At 44.3% G+C, this 16599-nt stretch overlaps 1 protein-coding gene across 1 annotated transcript in view; it reads right to left on the reverse strand.

The window, feature by feature from the left end:
* VWA3B (von Willebrand factor A domain containing 3B) overlaps positions 1 to 16599 on the reverse strand; it is a 363812-nt gene that overhangs the window by 114174 nt on the left and 233039 nt on the right. The window contains exons 24-26 of the mRNA XM_075336597.1: positions 13764 to 13888; positions 8653 to 8787; positions 6846 to 6943 (exon numbers count right to left, since the gene is read on the reverse strand). Coding sequence (XP_075192712.1) covers positions 6846 to 6943; positions 8653 to 8787; positions 13764 to 13888 — 358 coding nt within the window. The remainder of the gene's footprint in view (positions 1 to 6845; positions 6944 to 8652; positions 8788 to 13763; positions 13889 to 16599) is intronic.

Below are 16599 nucleotides of genomic sequence, written 5' to 3' on the forward strand. Positions count from 1 at the left end.
CATTGAGATCACCATTGATCCTGGTCAAGTGTCTAATGCCTTTGGCTGTGAAACAACCCAAGATCATCGGGTTTCCTCCACCAAACTTGACATTTCTATCAATTTCTTGATCCGTTAGACCCTTTTTCCCTTGTTTCTTCCAGACCAATTTGCACCCATCAGAGCCTAGTCTACTGACTTTAGTCTCATTGCTCCAAATCACCTGTTTCCAATCTTCTATTGTCCACTTTTCATACTTTATTTGAAAACTCAAGCCAATGCTTCTTATGACAATATTGAAGTCGAGGCTCCTTCACCTTTTTTCGGGCCACCATTCCAGACTTGAGTAACATGTGCCGCATGGTGTTTTCATGGACGTTTGTGATCTCATTATTATGGAGCTTACGAGCCACCTCCACTATTTGTCACATCAGATCTAATAGACCTTGTGGTGAGCCAACTTGTTGACTCCGATATTTTGCCTATCTGTTCACCTCTTAGCTTTTGAATGGATGGACAGACTTAATTTCATATTCTACCAACTGTAATGGCATTCCCATGATGAAGTTTGGCAATTTTCTTGGCCGAGAGACCACTATCGATGAGATGAGTTATGTGGTTTCTCTTTTCTTGGGAAATCTTTTTCATGGCTGCTGTTCAATTTAAATCTAGTGATCTTTTGCTTGGGAATCAACTTAATAATGCACTGATCTATTAGTTAATGTGAGTACAGGTTGTAATTTGTAGTATACAGGAAGAAAAAGATTTTTACAAAACAGTAACAGCATGAGAAAAATCTGCATGACTAGTAATATGCTAAATAGCTGTGAGTCAACTATATATATGAGATAGCAAAGACGATTGTCAATAAAATTATAGTAATCTCCCGCTGGAAGCTGTAGCTGATTGGGGGATATGAACCCTGAAATTAAAAAGTTAAAAACATTGTTACACTTTTGCTTTTCTGTCTATTCAAGAAGAAATTATAGGATTTTTTTTATCAGTCGAGGTCCGACTACAATGACAGGTAACACCCTGATACCCAGCTGATAAAGGATCCACCAAACACAAAAGGTGATGTCGCAGATGACCCTGCTCCTCCCCTCACAATAAACTATGCACAGGCTCATTGGATTTTTCGATACAAAAGAGATAGAGTCAGGGTTTGATGGCTATGTGCATGTGTTGATTCTTGAAACAAAAAGAAGTATGAGTCTAAAAAAGCCCCAGTGGCCAGTGTGAAAATTGCAAGATTTGTGTGTTATGGAAAATAAATAAATAATACCAAAATAAAAAAATAAATTTAACACAAAAGTCTGGATTAATCAATAGATCACTTTCTGATGATAGCATTCCTTTAAGTTATGTGACTCCCCACCCTTAGGGGTACTTCACACACAGCGAGATCGCTACTGAGATCGCTGCTGAGTCACGGTTTTTGTGACCTCATTAGCGATCTCGCTGTGTGTGACACTGAGCAGCGATCTGGCCCCTGCTGTGAGATCGCTGCTCGTTACACACAGCCCTGGTTCGTTTTTTTATTGTTGCTCTCCCGCTGATAAGCACACATCGCTGTGTGTGACAGCGAGAGAGCAACAATCCTGAATGTGCAGGGGCAGGAGCCGGCGTCTGACAGCCTGCGGTAAGCTGTAACTAAGGTAAACATCAGGTAACCAAGGTGGTTACCCGATATTTACCTTCGTTACCAGCCTCTGCAGCTCTCACGCTGCCAGTGCCGGCTCCTGCTCCCTGCACACGCTAGCTAAGCGGTGTGCGCTGGTAACTAAGGTAAACATCGGGTAACCATACCCGATGTTTACCTTAGTTACCAGTGTCCGCAACTTCCAGACATCGGCTCCGTGCAAGCGCAGCGTCGCTTGCACGTCGCTGCTGGCTGGGGGCTGGTCACTGGTCGCTGGTGAGATCTGCCTGTTTGACAGCTCACCAGCGACCATGTAGCGACGCAGCAGCGATCCTGACCAGGTCAGATCGCTGGTGGGATCGCTGGTGCATCGCTAAAGTGTGAAGGTACCCTTACTCCACACCTCAGGTGTCTCATCCAGGGCATCAGGTCTCCTACTTTTACTTTGTTTGAACAAAGGCATCTAATCAATTCTGCAAATAAAGTGATTATTTTTTATCTGAGTTCAATATCAAAATTACCATTACTAATCTATGGGTTGGGTTTGTGAAAATCAATGGAGAGCATATGGATGCCATCAGTAAGCAGTCTGTGAGCTGTCTGTCACATTAGGTATGGAGAAGTAATAAGCGCACAGTGAAAGGAAAGGAAAACCCTGTGTCTAGGAAGAGGGACGATGGTGACCCCTGACCAAACCTACTGCTGGTACCTGGGGTCCCTCACCACCCTAGATAGGTTCTGCACTTATGCGCTGAGCTGGATACCTATCCATAGGTGTCTCTACTGCTGGGCCCTAAATAGGGAACGGATGGGATGAGCTCTTCGTCAACCCTAGTAAACAACTATAGAAGACACAAGAGGGACACACCGGGGGAACAGCATTAACTACTTATCATTAGATGACTCACATAGGAGTTCAGAAGAGCTTTCAGCAACGTTACTACAGAGGAGAACAAAACACCTGCTTGAAACCCCAACTTGAAATAACTGAAAATATCACCAACACACTCCAAAGGAAGGGGTATTTAAACACCAGGGGAATACTGACAATCAGCAGCTGGGTGGAAGTCAAGCTCTTGCTGGGTCCAAAAGGGAGAGAGATTAGTCTAGCAGGAAAGCTACCTATACCAATGAATAATGACAGCAGGAACAATGGAAAGTCAGGAAGCATTCTGCGCAGCCAAACGCTGTGACCTTCTATGGCCAGAAACCACACGACTGTGTTAAAACGTGACACACCCGTGACACTGTATGATTTTAACATTGCAATGAATAGGATAAGTTTTGTCATTTATTTATTTTTACCATATGTAAAAAACACAGATAAACACTGATGGTAAAAACTGAAATATTGACCAAACATTGGTGAAAATAGGCACCAACACAATGATGAAATGCGGATTATTGGGTGTTTTCTTCTCTTTTCTATAGGTCTTCATTCACTGCACATCTGGCCTGAACATGCACATTGATAATGCTGCAGCATTGCTGCCTCTGTGATCATGTAGTTAGCAGTTTTTATGGTTTACGTACCCAGGACCCATCCTGTATATTTGAATGGAGAAGGAAAGAGCTGACTGGGAAGGACATATCGCACAGACGTAGGAATGGACATTCCAGAGACGCCATCCAGATGGCATAGAAAACTAAGTAGACTGAGGAGTGCATGTGTGATCACCAATACTGCCTGTAACCCCTAGCACAATATAGCGGTTTATGATATCTACTGTTCATCATCCCCTCCTGGCTTTCACACTAGAAAGTATTACAAAAAAACATTAAGGGGAACCTGTCATAATAAAAATGATATCTTATTTGCAGGCAGGATGTTGTAGAGCTTGTGGAGCTGATTAGGTAGATATATATTTTGTAGAAATGTTTCAATATAACTCACATTTTATTAATCAAAATCTCTAGTGTTTGTATCCAAATGAGTCCAGTGGGCGGTCCTATTCAGTGATTGACAGTATGCATCATAGGACGCGCCCACAGGGCCTCAGGGCTACTCGTCATCAGGCCAGTGGTATTTGGGGTTGCTGTGAATGGCCTGACCCGGCTCCGTGACCCCGTCGGTGTCAAAAAAAGGTGCAAGGTGACAGGTATGGGGGATGATGGGGGTTTGCTTTGCAGCGCCACCCGTGGTATGCGGCCAATGACCAGCCGCCGCTGTGAGATGTTGCTCTCCTCTGGGGTGGATAATAACGCAGCTCAGATGGTCCAGCTCCCCACAGGCAGAGATAAGCCCCAGGGAGGACGATGGTGGGGAGTAGTGGCCAATGGCGCAAGAGCGACAGCTATGATGTGACAACACCAGGACTGCGGACCAAGTTCTTTTACTCACTGTCAGGTCGTCACCCTTGGAGTGCCGGTTTCCACCGTGATGGACCCCAGTCGATCCCGTACGATTCAGAGGTCAACACCGGTGTTATGGAGTGTGAGACATTCCTTCCTTGCGCTCTGTAGTGTGGATCCCCGTGCAGTGAAGCTGCTTGAGGAACCCAGTGTCCTTGGGTTTAGCTCCCATCCCGTTCGCAGGCAGTGCGAATCAAATATGGGCCCGACCATGGTCTTGACTTCTGACTCTAAATGCTGCTGTAACCCGGGACCTCTGTGGTGGGCAATATGACATGATATCCCCCTTCCTGGCAGATTCTGATGACGCAATGTAGAGTGTACGCCACCCTAGGGTTCTGCATCCTGACTGCGCCGGTCTCGAAGGGGCTGTTAGGCTCATCCCTCAGATACAGTGTTGCTCCTTTGTCTCACCAGCTCCACCGGTCGTCTCCTGCTTTTTCCAGTCTGCCCGGTCCTAACTAAGGGAGCTCTGCAGCACTCCCCTCAGTGGCCGTGGTCCTGCGAGTCCATGATGTCCCGGCACTCTCTTCCTTTTTCCCCCCGAGGAAGCTCTAAAGCACTCCCCTTGGTCGGTCTCTCTGAGGGTGCTCTGAAGCATGCCCCTCAGCGACCCTACTTCTCCTGCATCTCAGACTGTTCTGAGATAAACGTTTGTGTGTTCCTCACTTCCCTCGTGCTGCCTCCACCTTCCTGATGACTTACCAGTGGCTCGGGAAGTCCCGTTGCCATAGTGACCACCTATAACTCAGTTCCAGTGGGAAAGCACCTAAAGTGCATGTTGTGTAAAGGCTGCTTTACACCAGACAATCTATCGTGCGATAGATCGTCGGGGTCACGGTTTTTGTGACGCACATCCGGCATCGCTGGCGATGCCGGCCTGTGTGACACCTCCTAGCGACGCAGTATCGCTCACAAATCGTGAGTCGGGTACTGCTCGTTAGGTTCCATAATATCGTTTAATTTGGTTGATCATCGTTTCCGTGGTAGCACACGCCGCTCCGTGTGACACCACGGGAACGATGACCAGCTCACCTGCCTCCCGCCGCCGCCGCCGGCTCTATGTGGAAGGAAGGAGGTGGGCGGGATGTTTACATCCTGCTCATCTCCGCCCCTCCGCTTCTATTGGCCGGCGGCCGTGTGACGTCGCTGTGACGCCGAACGTCCCTCCCACTTCAGGAAGTGGACGTTCGCCGCCCACAGCGAGATCGCACGAGAGGTAAGTATGTGTGACGGGGGTTACTGACTTTGTGCGACACGGGCAGCGATTTGCCCGTGACGCAGAAAGGACGGGGGCGGGTACGATCGATTGTGAAATCGCACAATCGATCGTACCATGTAAAGCAGGCTTAAGTGATGAACACCAGTGGTTAACCTCTTCCTTACCCGGGATGAGTACTGCACCTTAAATGAAATGCAATACTCTATGGCGACTGAAGCCTCAGGGGCGCCACACATAATTGTTAATCTCTGAATAGGACCATCCACTAGACTCCCTTCTATACAAACCTTTTCTCTATACCGTACAGTCCGCAGATCAGATCACATGTATCACCAGCTGCATCTGCAGCGGCGATACATGTCGGAGGATGATTATGCCTCAGCAGCCCCATCTATAATCTAGCTACTTGGGTCCCTAGTATTGCGGATCTCTAGGCCACTTTTTGGATCCCCCATATCCAGGTGGATCCCTGTGCACAAGTTGGCTTTACTCCTCTATTCACAATGGAGTTTCCCTCCTCTACAGGGCACAACCAGAAGGTTTGAATTCATTTAATGGTCTGCTCATTTAGTCAGGCTTTTGGAGGGTCTGTCTGTTGATACATACAGTGTATTATAGTACTATTTGTGGAGTATGTATTCTTCCCATGGTGTCCAGCATTTATTCTATTTTTTTTTACAACAATAGAGGTTGAAATATGGTATCCCTTTATAGCATTGTACTACTGATGAGGTTTCTCGTTATCTGCTGTTGGCTCATGTGTAACATCTTTGGTATTTAGTGATTTTATGTGTTTTTAACCCATGTGTGTTTTGTATTAATAAAATTCAATAATTTATTGTGATTGTTGGTAGTGTGCTCCTTCTATGCTTTGTCTTTTCTCTTTCTAAACCACATGTATCACGTGACCGGTTTCCTTTCATATGTGAGTGCACCATTAGAGGGAAAACTAAACTAAGGGAATGCTGCAAAATAAGGTAAATCTAGTAGTGCTGGCTGCCATGTCTGTCAGAGGTCACAAGCTCAAAGAGACTACCTCAGACAGTTTTGGCACAAGGCACTTCATCTAACATATTCCAGAGGAAAACCGACTTTCACCATTTAACCCATGTACAGGGATCTGTTCTTACAATGGGATCCAGTGGATGGCTTCCATAAAGGGGCTGCTGTCTGGAGGAGCGAGCCAGAGGAAGGAAGAGTCACCAAACAGGGTCAAAGCCAAAAGGTCATGTCAGGGACAAAACTAAACCAGGAGGTTAGTCAAATGTCAAGCAGAGGCCAAAGAAAGGGAAAATTCAAGACAAAAGAACAGAAGTACAGCACAGAATTATACTAGGACAGGTGAACTATTGACTGGCAGTGAAAATCAGAGGTTTAAATAGCTGACTGACCTGCCCAGGACTCTTAGGAAGGAGTGATCGAAAAAAGTATACCAAAATTAAGCCAATAACTCCCTTGTTAAGCAACACCAAAAGTCCCAGAAAAAAATAAAGGCGCTGCTGCTCAGTGACCAAAGCGGAAACAGAAGAGCCACACCGGAATTATACGTGACTTCATCTCATTAAATTTCACGTTTTGGCATGCTTTTCTGTTTGAATATTGTAATTTCCAATACAAAATTCTGAAAAAAGGGGGCAAAATTATACTCACATAGTAAAATCAATCATCTGCGGTTTTCTAATATATCCACAGGAAACAGCAAATTGAGATGGGCTTATTTTAATGAGCTCACTTCTTAAACAATGTTCCTGAAATGAGAGAACTCTATTTAATGTGTGCTGACTTAGTTAATCTTCCTCAGGTTATTTACACAGTAAAATAAAACTGAACAGTGCAATGGATAAATGAGAAATCATTTCAATATAGTCTATGAGTTTTCATTCCTTTGACTATATACCTTGAGTATTAGCATGTCATGCCGGCTTTATATGGCTGCAATACCGCTGCATTTTTAAGTCACTATTATGGCTGCTATTCCACAGATCTCCTGTTGTTCAAATGCACTGAACTTACATTACCAAAGAGCCCTATGGGGATTTGAGTTTGATTAAGGCGAACAGCTGGAGAAAACGATGAAGCAGCCATAAAATGGATCTTAAAAATGCATCCATGTTATGAACACATCAAATGAATAATATGTTTACTAAGGTGACCATGAGTGTAATGACTTTTTACTCAACTCATTTTTTTTATTATTAAATGTTGCATCTATCATGTTAAAACCATTAAAAATCATTGGAAATTTTAAGCAATGTATTGATGCTTCAATTTGTGGTTAGGTGATGCATTTTGGTTCCAATCAAACCCTCGACAATCGGATTGCCTTAGAAATGGTGGGATAGCTTGAAAAATTAGTGCTGTGAGTAGGCAATGTATAATGATGGGGTTTGTGCTCTCAATATCTACTATACCAAGCTAAGTTGGCACTTACACTGCATGATTATCATGAATGATAATTAATTTCACGATAATCATGCCGTGTAAACAGGCTGCCATTCACCTGTTGAACAAAGAAACCGCTCGTTTGTCAGGTGAAATGATTTTTTTATTTTCCCAAAAGATCATCGTTCTCGACAGCACATCATATTGTGCAAACAGAATCTGTGCTGCAGAGAATAATAGCAACTTATGAGCACTTAACGACCTGTTACAGATCGATCACTGCGGACTGCCAGTGTATACAGACTATTTAAGAGCATGTTCACTACTTGGATTACCCCTACCCATCCCCCTTGTTTGCCTCTGTAAAAATAAATATGTCTATACTCAACTCTGTGCAGCCGCGGTTCCAGAGATGTCTGAAGCCGCATTGTGACAAGCGAGCCCAGTGACTAATCAGTGCTGGCTTGATTCACCCCGCCTCTGGACATTTGAGCAGGAAGTGAGCGAATCGCTGACATCCTGCTCAAATGTCCAACAAAGAAGAGGAGACGGGCGCTGATTGGTCCTAGGGCTCGTATGTCATAATGTCACTTGGGCACCGGAAATGTGACTTCAGATATCGCTGGAACTGCGGCCGTACCGGAGGAGAGTATAGGCTTATTTATTTTTACAGGGGTGAACAAGGGGAATGAGAAGGGGTTGTCAAAGTACTGAACATCCTCTTTAAACAACAGCAGATCATCAATCAAATAGCTGTTCTCTGCTGCCGGTCAGCTGGTGTAAACGGACCATCACTGAGCTACCTTTTTCCTATATAAAAAAAATTCTACTTATCAAAATACAGTTGTAATGCAATCTTATATATAATGAGACTGATTGGTAATTAAATATTCCATTCACTAATTAAATATATAGTGAGTCTCACTATGAAAAATGTTATTCCATACACAAAATGCAGTGTAATTTACTATTTGTTCCAAGGAATTAACTGATGCAGGTAAGATGAGGTCACCGCAGAAGTTCTGCCATGTCCATCATATTGCTTTGTAATCCGGAGATGAGTGACAACACTTACTTTCCTGTTGTTGTACTTCAGCACGGTGTACAGTTTGTCCGCAGCGTCCGTCCTTGGCGTTGCTATGACCACTGCAGGGACATAGCAGCCTCCTCCTCCTCTTGCCCCAGTTTTTGAAAAAACACAATCTCCAACCTGAAATCACAGAAATGTTGCCAATACACTAAATATTGTATTTGTTCCTCTTTAGCTGGGCTAAGATGTCCACACACGGCTCAGAGGGCTTGTCCTTATAGTGGTTACGGTGCAGCAGCTGTCTGCATTTACAGTGCTCAGCATAATTGAGTAGATGCTAATAGATTTGAAACCTTTATTATCCTTTCAGAGTCAATATTTTCTGTAGGATACCATACTAGAAAATACTCTCACGAATGTGGGCCAGTCATTACAAACAAGATTTGTTATTTTCCACATGACCACAATTGTACGATCTGCATGTTCCTGGCCAGAACCCAACTAGTGTGCGCTGCCTCACTCAATACAAGTGTATTGCACAAGGCCACGCCCAGTAGACTGCCACACCTACTATAACTGAATAGGGTAACTGAAGTGAGCACTAATATATATATATGAGTGCAAGCCAAAAATGCCACACCTACTAGTCTGAAGCGCCCACTTCATACATTTTTATTGAGTGAAGCCACGCCCACTCGTTGGCTCAGAACTCAGCGAATCCTCACAGTGTGCGCACTGGGAGGATTCATAAGTCTACAGTCACAAAGAAAGACTGCAGACTTACCATTTTAAACTGGACAACCTCTTTAAATTTTTCACAACCTTGGACATACCTATATGTCCAAGACCGTGTCTGTCCCTCATTTTTCTGATCAGCAGACATGTGCAGCTAACAGGCGCTGGTGGATTGTAGATCCAGTCATGCCTGTTAACTAGTTTAATCCCACTGTCAATCTTTGAAAGCAGGATTTAGAGTGCCATTCTCCGCCACCAGCAGCAGCATCGTGATGCGATCACGGGGTGCTGATGGCTTGTCATGACAGCCGGGGGTCAGCTGAGCACCGACATTCATAGGAGATCAGCATTTCTGCTGTTCAGAGCGATGCTGAAGCGCCACTCAGTACAGCAGAAGTAATCAGACAGTATGAGCTTCAAGACCAGTAAGGGGACTAGTAAAATCAATAAAAAGTACCGTAAATCATTTTTAAAAATATGAAAAATAAAAACAAACAAAAAAGTTCAAATCACCCGCGTTTTGCAAAAATGAAAATAAAACAATTACAAAAAAAACCACATATTGGGTATCGCCAAGTTCAGAATTGCCCGCTCTATCAAAACCTAAAATAAATTAATCTGAGCGGTAAAGGGCGTAGCGAGAAAAAAAGTAAAAAACACCAGAATTACGTTTTTTGGGGTCACCACAATATTGCACTAAAATGTAATAACAGACACATCTACCAAAAAATGATATAATTAAAAACATCAGCTCAAGAAGAAAAAAATAAGCCTCACTGAGGCCCAGATCCCGATAAATGCGAACGCTACGAGTCTCAAAACCCCCCCAATCACGGATTGGCATTTTTTTTGCAATTTCACTACACATGGAATTTTTTTCCCATTTTCCAGTGGAATGTGTGCAGGAATAAATGGTGTCAATCAAAAGTGCAACTCGTCCTGCAAAAAACAAGCGCTCACATGGCTATATTGATGGAAAAATAAAAAAAGTTATCGCACTTGGAAGACGGGAAAGAAAAAACTAAAATGAAAAACGGAAAATCGCCCAGGGGTAAAGGCTCCCCATATGCATATTATAGGATGCCAGAATGGTATTACGGAGGAAGACTGCTGCAAATACATCTCTTATGGTTGGGTCCATTTGTAAAAACTCACCCTCCACATCTCTCAGCTCAGAGGCCAGTTGCACAACAGCACTGCTGATAGGTAGATATTCAGGAGACTCAGGCCGGTTTCAGACGTCCATGTTTCAGGTATGTGTGACATCCGTTTTTAACACAGATGCCAAACAGACCCATGTTATTCTACGCTGTTACTCATACGGTGGTGTTTTCACACGGACCGTGTGACCCCTTGTGGCCCCACACGCACACACGGAGACATGACCGTTTTTTCTCCAGCATCACAGGTGTCACACAGATTGCACACTGATGTGATCCATGAGACATCAGTGTGACATGTACCGGAGAAAGCACAGGTCTTTTAAATAAAAAGATTTTCTATATTCACCTGTATCCAGCGCTGTTTTGTTCTGCTCTGCTGTCTCTCCCGCTTCATGACCACACTTATGTTCATTGACTATTCACTGCACTGAGGACCTGGAAGCCAGAGCATCGCAGGGACAGCAGCCCGGAGGACAGCATCACCGAGGACAGCATCGCTGCATCGCCGGTGACTGGTGAGTATCCAGCAAGCAGTGTGTGCAGTGACATCCAAGAGGTCATTGGAGTTCCCAATGAACTCTGATGAACCCGTGACGTCACCATCCCGACACATGCTGTAGCGCTGGTGTCGCTGGGGTGTCATCATAATATCATCAGAGTTCATTGGGAACTCTAATGACCTCCTGGACATCCCTGTACACATACTGCATGCTGAATATTCACCTGTCCCCGCGATGCTGTCTTCGGCGGTGCTGTACTCAGCGCTGTCCCCGCGATGCTCACACGTGTGACATACGCGTAACACACGTGAGACACATGCGTGACATATGCATGACACATGTATGACACACGTATGACAATGCGTGTGTCTTGTACCTGATTTAACACGGATGTCTGAAACTGGCCTCAGACTTAGAGCAGTCAGAATAAACCGAGATGACTCCATTTTAAAGTCTTCCCCTGTGCCATGTGTTCCCAGATCCCCCGGCTTAGAACAGGCATCCTCAAGTCTCTCAGGAGACACCCTTGCAAAACACTCCAAGAGAGCGGCAACCTCTGCCGCCCTGTCTCTTTCAGACTGCTCCAGCAGGACTATATTGGAAGGGCTGATATCACGTCCCACTCTGCTCTTTTGCTGAGTCATTGTACCGGCTATAATATTCACCGCTGCTTTAGAGGCACAGATTCAGATCCAGAGGTTACAGGAGACTTTTAAAGGCGGTTATTTGAGCATCCAGAATGTGATATCCAGATAATTACAGGATTCTTGCAGGGGCTCCTCAGCACACGTCTGCTCACAACTCCATGCTAGCCATACCCCACTAAACGGGATGGTTGGCCCATAGCCTAGATGGGCAGCATCAAAGAGTTCTTAAAGGGAATCTGTCATCCAGTTTTTGCTACCTCATCTGAGACCAGCATAATGTAGAGACAGAGACCCTGTCACTGTCTTTCCACTGTTACAGTTTTGTAACAGGTTCTGGGTCAGAATCTCACTTTATCTTGTGGTATTCTGCTGACTAAATGGATTCCCTTTCCTTTGGGGAGGAGAGGGTTAATGTCAGTTTACCTTCCAGGAGCTCCTGACTCCTGGTCAGGTGTTTCCGGTTGGGACCATGCCCAGGTTCTATAAATACCCTCTACTCCCACCAGAGGGTGCTGGTTATTTTCATTAAATGTAGAATATTGGCCAGGGGGTGAAAGAAGCTGGATTAACCCTCTCCCTGAGACTTGCTATGTGGGCTGCAGCATTTCTAGGTGTGCAGGTTGTACGGTATAGATATTACCCAGTAGTAGTAGTTATTTCCCCCACCTTTATGTTGATTCCCCTTGAGCACTTTTAGTGGCTCCTTTTTGTGTGTGGTTGCTGTGTGTTCGAGTTGTTATTGTTGTTGTTATCCCCCTTTTTTCTTTATTGGTCGGTGGAGTTGTTGACTTCGGTTCTTGTCCCATAACCCCCGGGTGGTGGGTTGTGGAAGGGGGGGGTCTTATCATCAGGGATAAGGACAGGAGATAGGGCCTAGGTTGGAGGCACAGACCTCCCTACCTTCAAGGGTACCTCCGGGTGTTAAGGTTGAGCGAAGGGGCCCCAGCCTTAGGGTGAGACTAGGCTACCCTGTGTTCCATGGGCATCCCGTGACAGAACCTGATTCCAGCGATGTGTCAATTACTGAGCTGTTTGCTATCATTTTGATAAAATCAATGTTTTCATTGCTGCAGATCTAGCAATTATACTGAACTCATGAATATGCTGGACTACATGACAGCACGCCAAGTAGTCCTCTAATGATAATCTAGTGCTGATTAAACAGTGATTTTATCAAAACTACACAACAAGTGACATAATGCTAGAATCAATCTATGTCTCTATGTTATGCTGCTCTCAGATTAGGTGGCAAAAACCTGGTGACAGATTCCCTTTAAGGAACTCCGCTCAGTTATTGCTGTGCCACTATACATAATTTTTAGTGACTCTCCAGTACTATCTTTTCTGATACAGCTATTACCAGGCTTACCAACACTCCAATCTAAGGCCGGCTTTGCACGTTGCAACATCGCACATGCGATGTCGGTGGGGTCAAATCGAAAGTGACGCACTTCCGGCGTCACTTTCGAGATCGTAGTGTGTAAATGCTAGATGATACGATTAACGAGCGCAAAATCGTCGTTATCGTATCATCGTTGCAGGCTCCGACTTTTTCATAATTATGCTGCAGCGACAGGTACGATGTAGTTCCTCGCTCCTGCGGCTGCACACATCACTGTGTATAACGCCGCAGGAGCGAGGAACATCAGCTTACCTGCCGCCGGCAGCTATGCGGAAGGAAGGAGGTGGGCGGGATGTTTACATCCTGCTCATCTCCGCCCCTCTGCCGCTATTGGCCGCCTGCCGTGTGACGTCGCTATGACGCCGTACGACTCGCCCCTTAGGAAGGAGGCGGGTCGCCGGCCAGAGCGACGGTCGCAGGGCAGGTGAGTGCATGTGAAGCTGCCGTAGCGATAATTTTCGCTACGCCAGCTATCACAAGATATCGTACCAACGACGGGGGCGGGGACTATCGCGTGCGACATCGCAGCATCGGCTTGCGATGTTGTAACGTGCAAAGCCCGCCTAAAAATATATCCCAATCACAATTGCAATGAATACGCAGATAGTAATACAAAGGATACCATTAGTGCCCTGTGTTTTTAATATGGAAAATAGTTTAGTATTTCATTAAGAAATGTAACAAAAGCAAATGATAAAAACATAAAAACCTTTAGAATTGGCCAGGGTATAGCTCCTCCAGTTTGGATTATGAATCTGATAGGGACAACCTCATTTTCTCCTAGCCAGAAATCCACAAGGGCTTTCCTGGAATTAATACTTTTGAGCACAGTGCCTATGAAGGAAAAACAAGTTCATTATGAAAAAGATTTTTTTTAATTATGATAATATCAATTCAAATTATGAACAACCTAAATTGCAATTAAAATAATAAGCGGAAAAAATGACCTAAAGCTGCAAACTTTATTTCACACTGTTGCTGACAAGTGAGAATTTGTAACAGACTGTTAAACATGGCATAAATTTTCAGAAGTTTATTAGTCAGAAAAGGACATGAAAACTAAAGGCAGCAATTGCTGTGAAGCAGAGGTGGGCAATGAATTTTCCTGAAATGCCACAAGAGAGCTCTTAGCTGGTGTGCAGGGTCGAACCAAAATGCTGAAATTAATTCTGCTTACTATTAATAGCAGCATATTAATAATTATTATTTTACATTATTATTAATTGTATCACTTAAAGGGAACCTGTCAGATCCCCTATGCCTGTTACAATGACTATAGGATAGCTGGCAACCAGGGCTCCTAAGCTGTCCCTCAAGTCCCTAATTTCAGGGATACTCCTGTTGGTGAAGAAGCCTGAGCCTCCTTTCCAGGCCCTGCTTCTGACTAGTCCTGATCTGCTTCTCCCTCACCCCTACCTCCAGGGAGGGACAGGACGGAAGTGTGATTAAACCCAAAGATAAAGACAGACAAGGGAAAACCAAAATTCTGTCACACAGCATGCATACACAAAGGTAAAGACAATAAGAGGCTCAGGAGGAGAAACAAGAACAGGAAGGAAGCTACAAAACAACAGGGATAAACTCCACAACCGCATCAAGCAAAGAGCACAATTTTCATCAGAGAGAGTCTGGGACACCACACCTCACAGACCAACATAAAATAAACTATAGCTGGCATGGGTGGAAGGTTTCATCCAGCATAAATAGGAGGGGAGCACATGTGATAGGCCTCCCCACAACATATGATCAAAGGAGCAAGCAGACCAGCAAAAATTAACTCTTATTAGGCTGCCTATGAATCAGCACACAGCAGATTGACACCCCAAGTCTGCCTGTGTTGATCCCAGACACCAGAGTAACCATCAGGCGGTGTGTCAGAATCTGCAATCTGAACAGCACTCAACGCCGCCATGACAGTTGGTGAAGTTTGTGCAAAACTCTGTGTGACAATACCCTCCAACCCAGCAGCATTCACACCTGTATAAATAAAGTCACTGCCTAACCAGCCCTGTATACTGTTATTCACTTAACTGAATGCTAAAAAAAAAAATAAAAAAAAAAATAAGGATTTATAAGCTCTGCTTTTCCTATGCTAATTAGGACCTTGACTAGTAGATGGGGTGTTAGTTCCCCAGACTATTCAGCCCCACTGTGGGCGAGATAACATGATTTCTACTAGCTGGTATGATCGCCAGCTGCTGGAAATCTTGCGCATGCACATGGCTCATTTCGGCAGCGTCACTTTGCTTCTGAATCCAGGTGTAAGCATCTCAGCTTCAGAGTGGCACAGTGCGCATGTTCAGAAGTACAGAAGCTAAGTGGGAGGGCATAGGGGACCTGAAAGCTATCCTTAATTGAGCAGAAGTATATGGACACCTTCCCTATATACCGTATGAACCCACATATATATATATATATATATATATATATATGTGTGTGTGTGTGTATGAGCCCTCATATAGGCACTTTACATAAAATATGATCCCTTACATAACTACCTATATACAGGATGAGCCCCAAATAGCCCACTATATCAAGTACAGTATCAGCCCCCACATAGCTCTCCTATATACATTATAGAGAGGGGGGAGCCAGCACTGCCTAAGAATGGCATGCAACAAATAAAAAGTGTAAAATTCACAAATTCATTCCAACTGTACCATAATGCAAAATGAGATTTTTAGCAAACAATTGATCAATAATTTGAGCCACCCCTGCCATGTCACGGCAAATCTGAATAGAGGGGTCCTACTCTATATTATATAACTTACCATTGTGCCATACGGCCTCCTAAATATTTTAATTAGCAGAACCATATAAAAGCAACACATATGCTGTACCTGTGACATCTCAGAACCGCTCCCATGTTGCAAAGACAATATATGTGTTGCTTTAATATAGTTCTGCTTTTAATTTAATTAGTTAGCCGTATGGCACAATGAAAATATAAATATAGAGTAGGACCCCTATAGAGATTTGCCTTGACGTTGGCATGGGCGACTCAAATTATTGATCAATTATTTGCTAAAAATCTCAATTTGCATTATAGTACAGTTGATATATTTGTGAATTTACACTAAACATTTTTTTTTTGCATGTCATTCTCAGGCAGGGCTGGCACCCCCCCTCTTTGTTGTACTTTGGTTTGGTGGCTGACCCCTGCTATACCGTGCACGCCTGACTTTGGTTTGCATATTCCTTCTGTTTCTATCTACATATATATAATTTGGTGTCTGTTCACACACAGCTACCACGCCCTTTTCCACAGGCATCGTTAGTTAAGCACCATATGCTTGGACCTGTTCCGCCTTTATTCATGGCTGCTGGGTGGGCACTGTGAGGGCTAGTTCTGACATTGTCCCAGTGTGTGCGGCACACAGCTGCACGTGCTAGGTCGTGGACTGCCTTTATTCGCAGTTTAGCCTGTCTTTGCAGCATGGGATTGGTTCTGACATGTATTAGGTTTATGTGTTGCTTTAATATGGTTCTGCTTTTAATTTAATTAGTTAGCCGTATGGCACAAGTAAAATATAAATATAGAGTAG

This window comes from Anomaloglossus baeobatrachus, chromosome 2, assembly GCF_048569485.1.
Source record: "Anomaloglossus baeobatrachus isolate aAnoBae1 chromosome 2, aAnoBae1.hap1, whole genome shotgun sequence".
NCBI lineage: Eukaryota > Metazoa > Chordata > Amphibia > Anura > Aromobatidae > Anomaloglossus > Anomaloglossus baeobatrachus.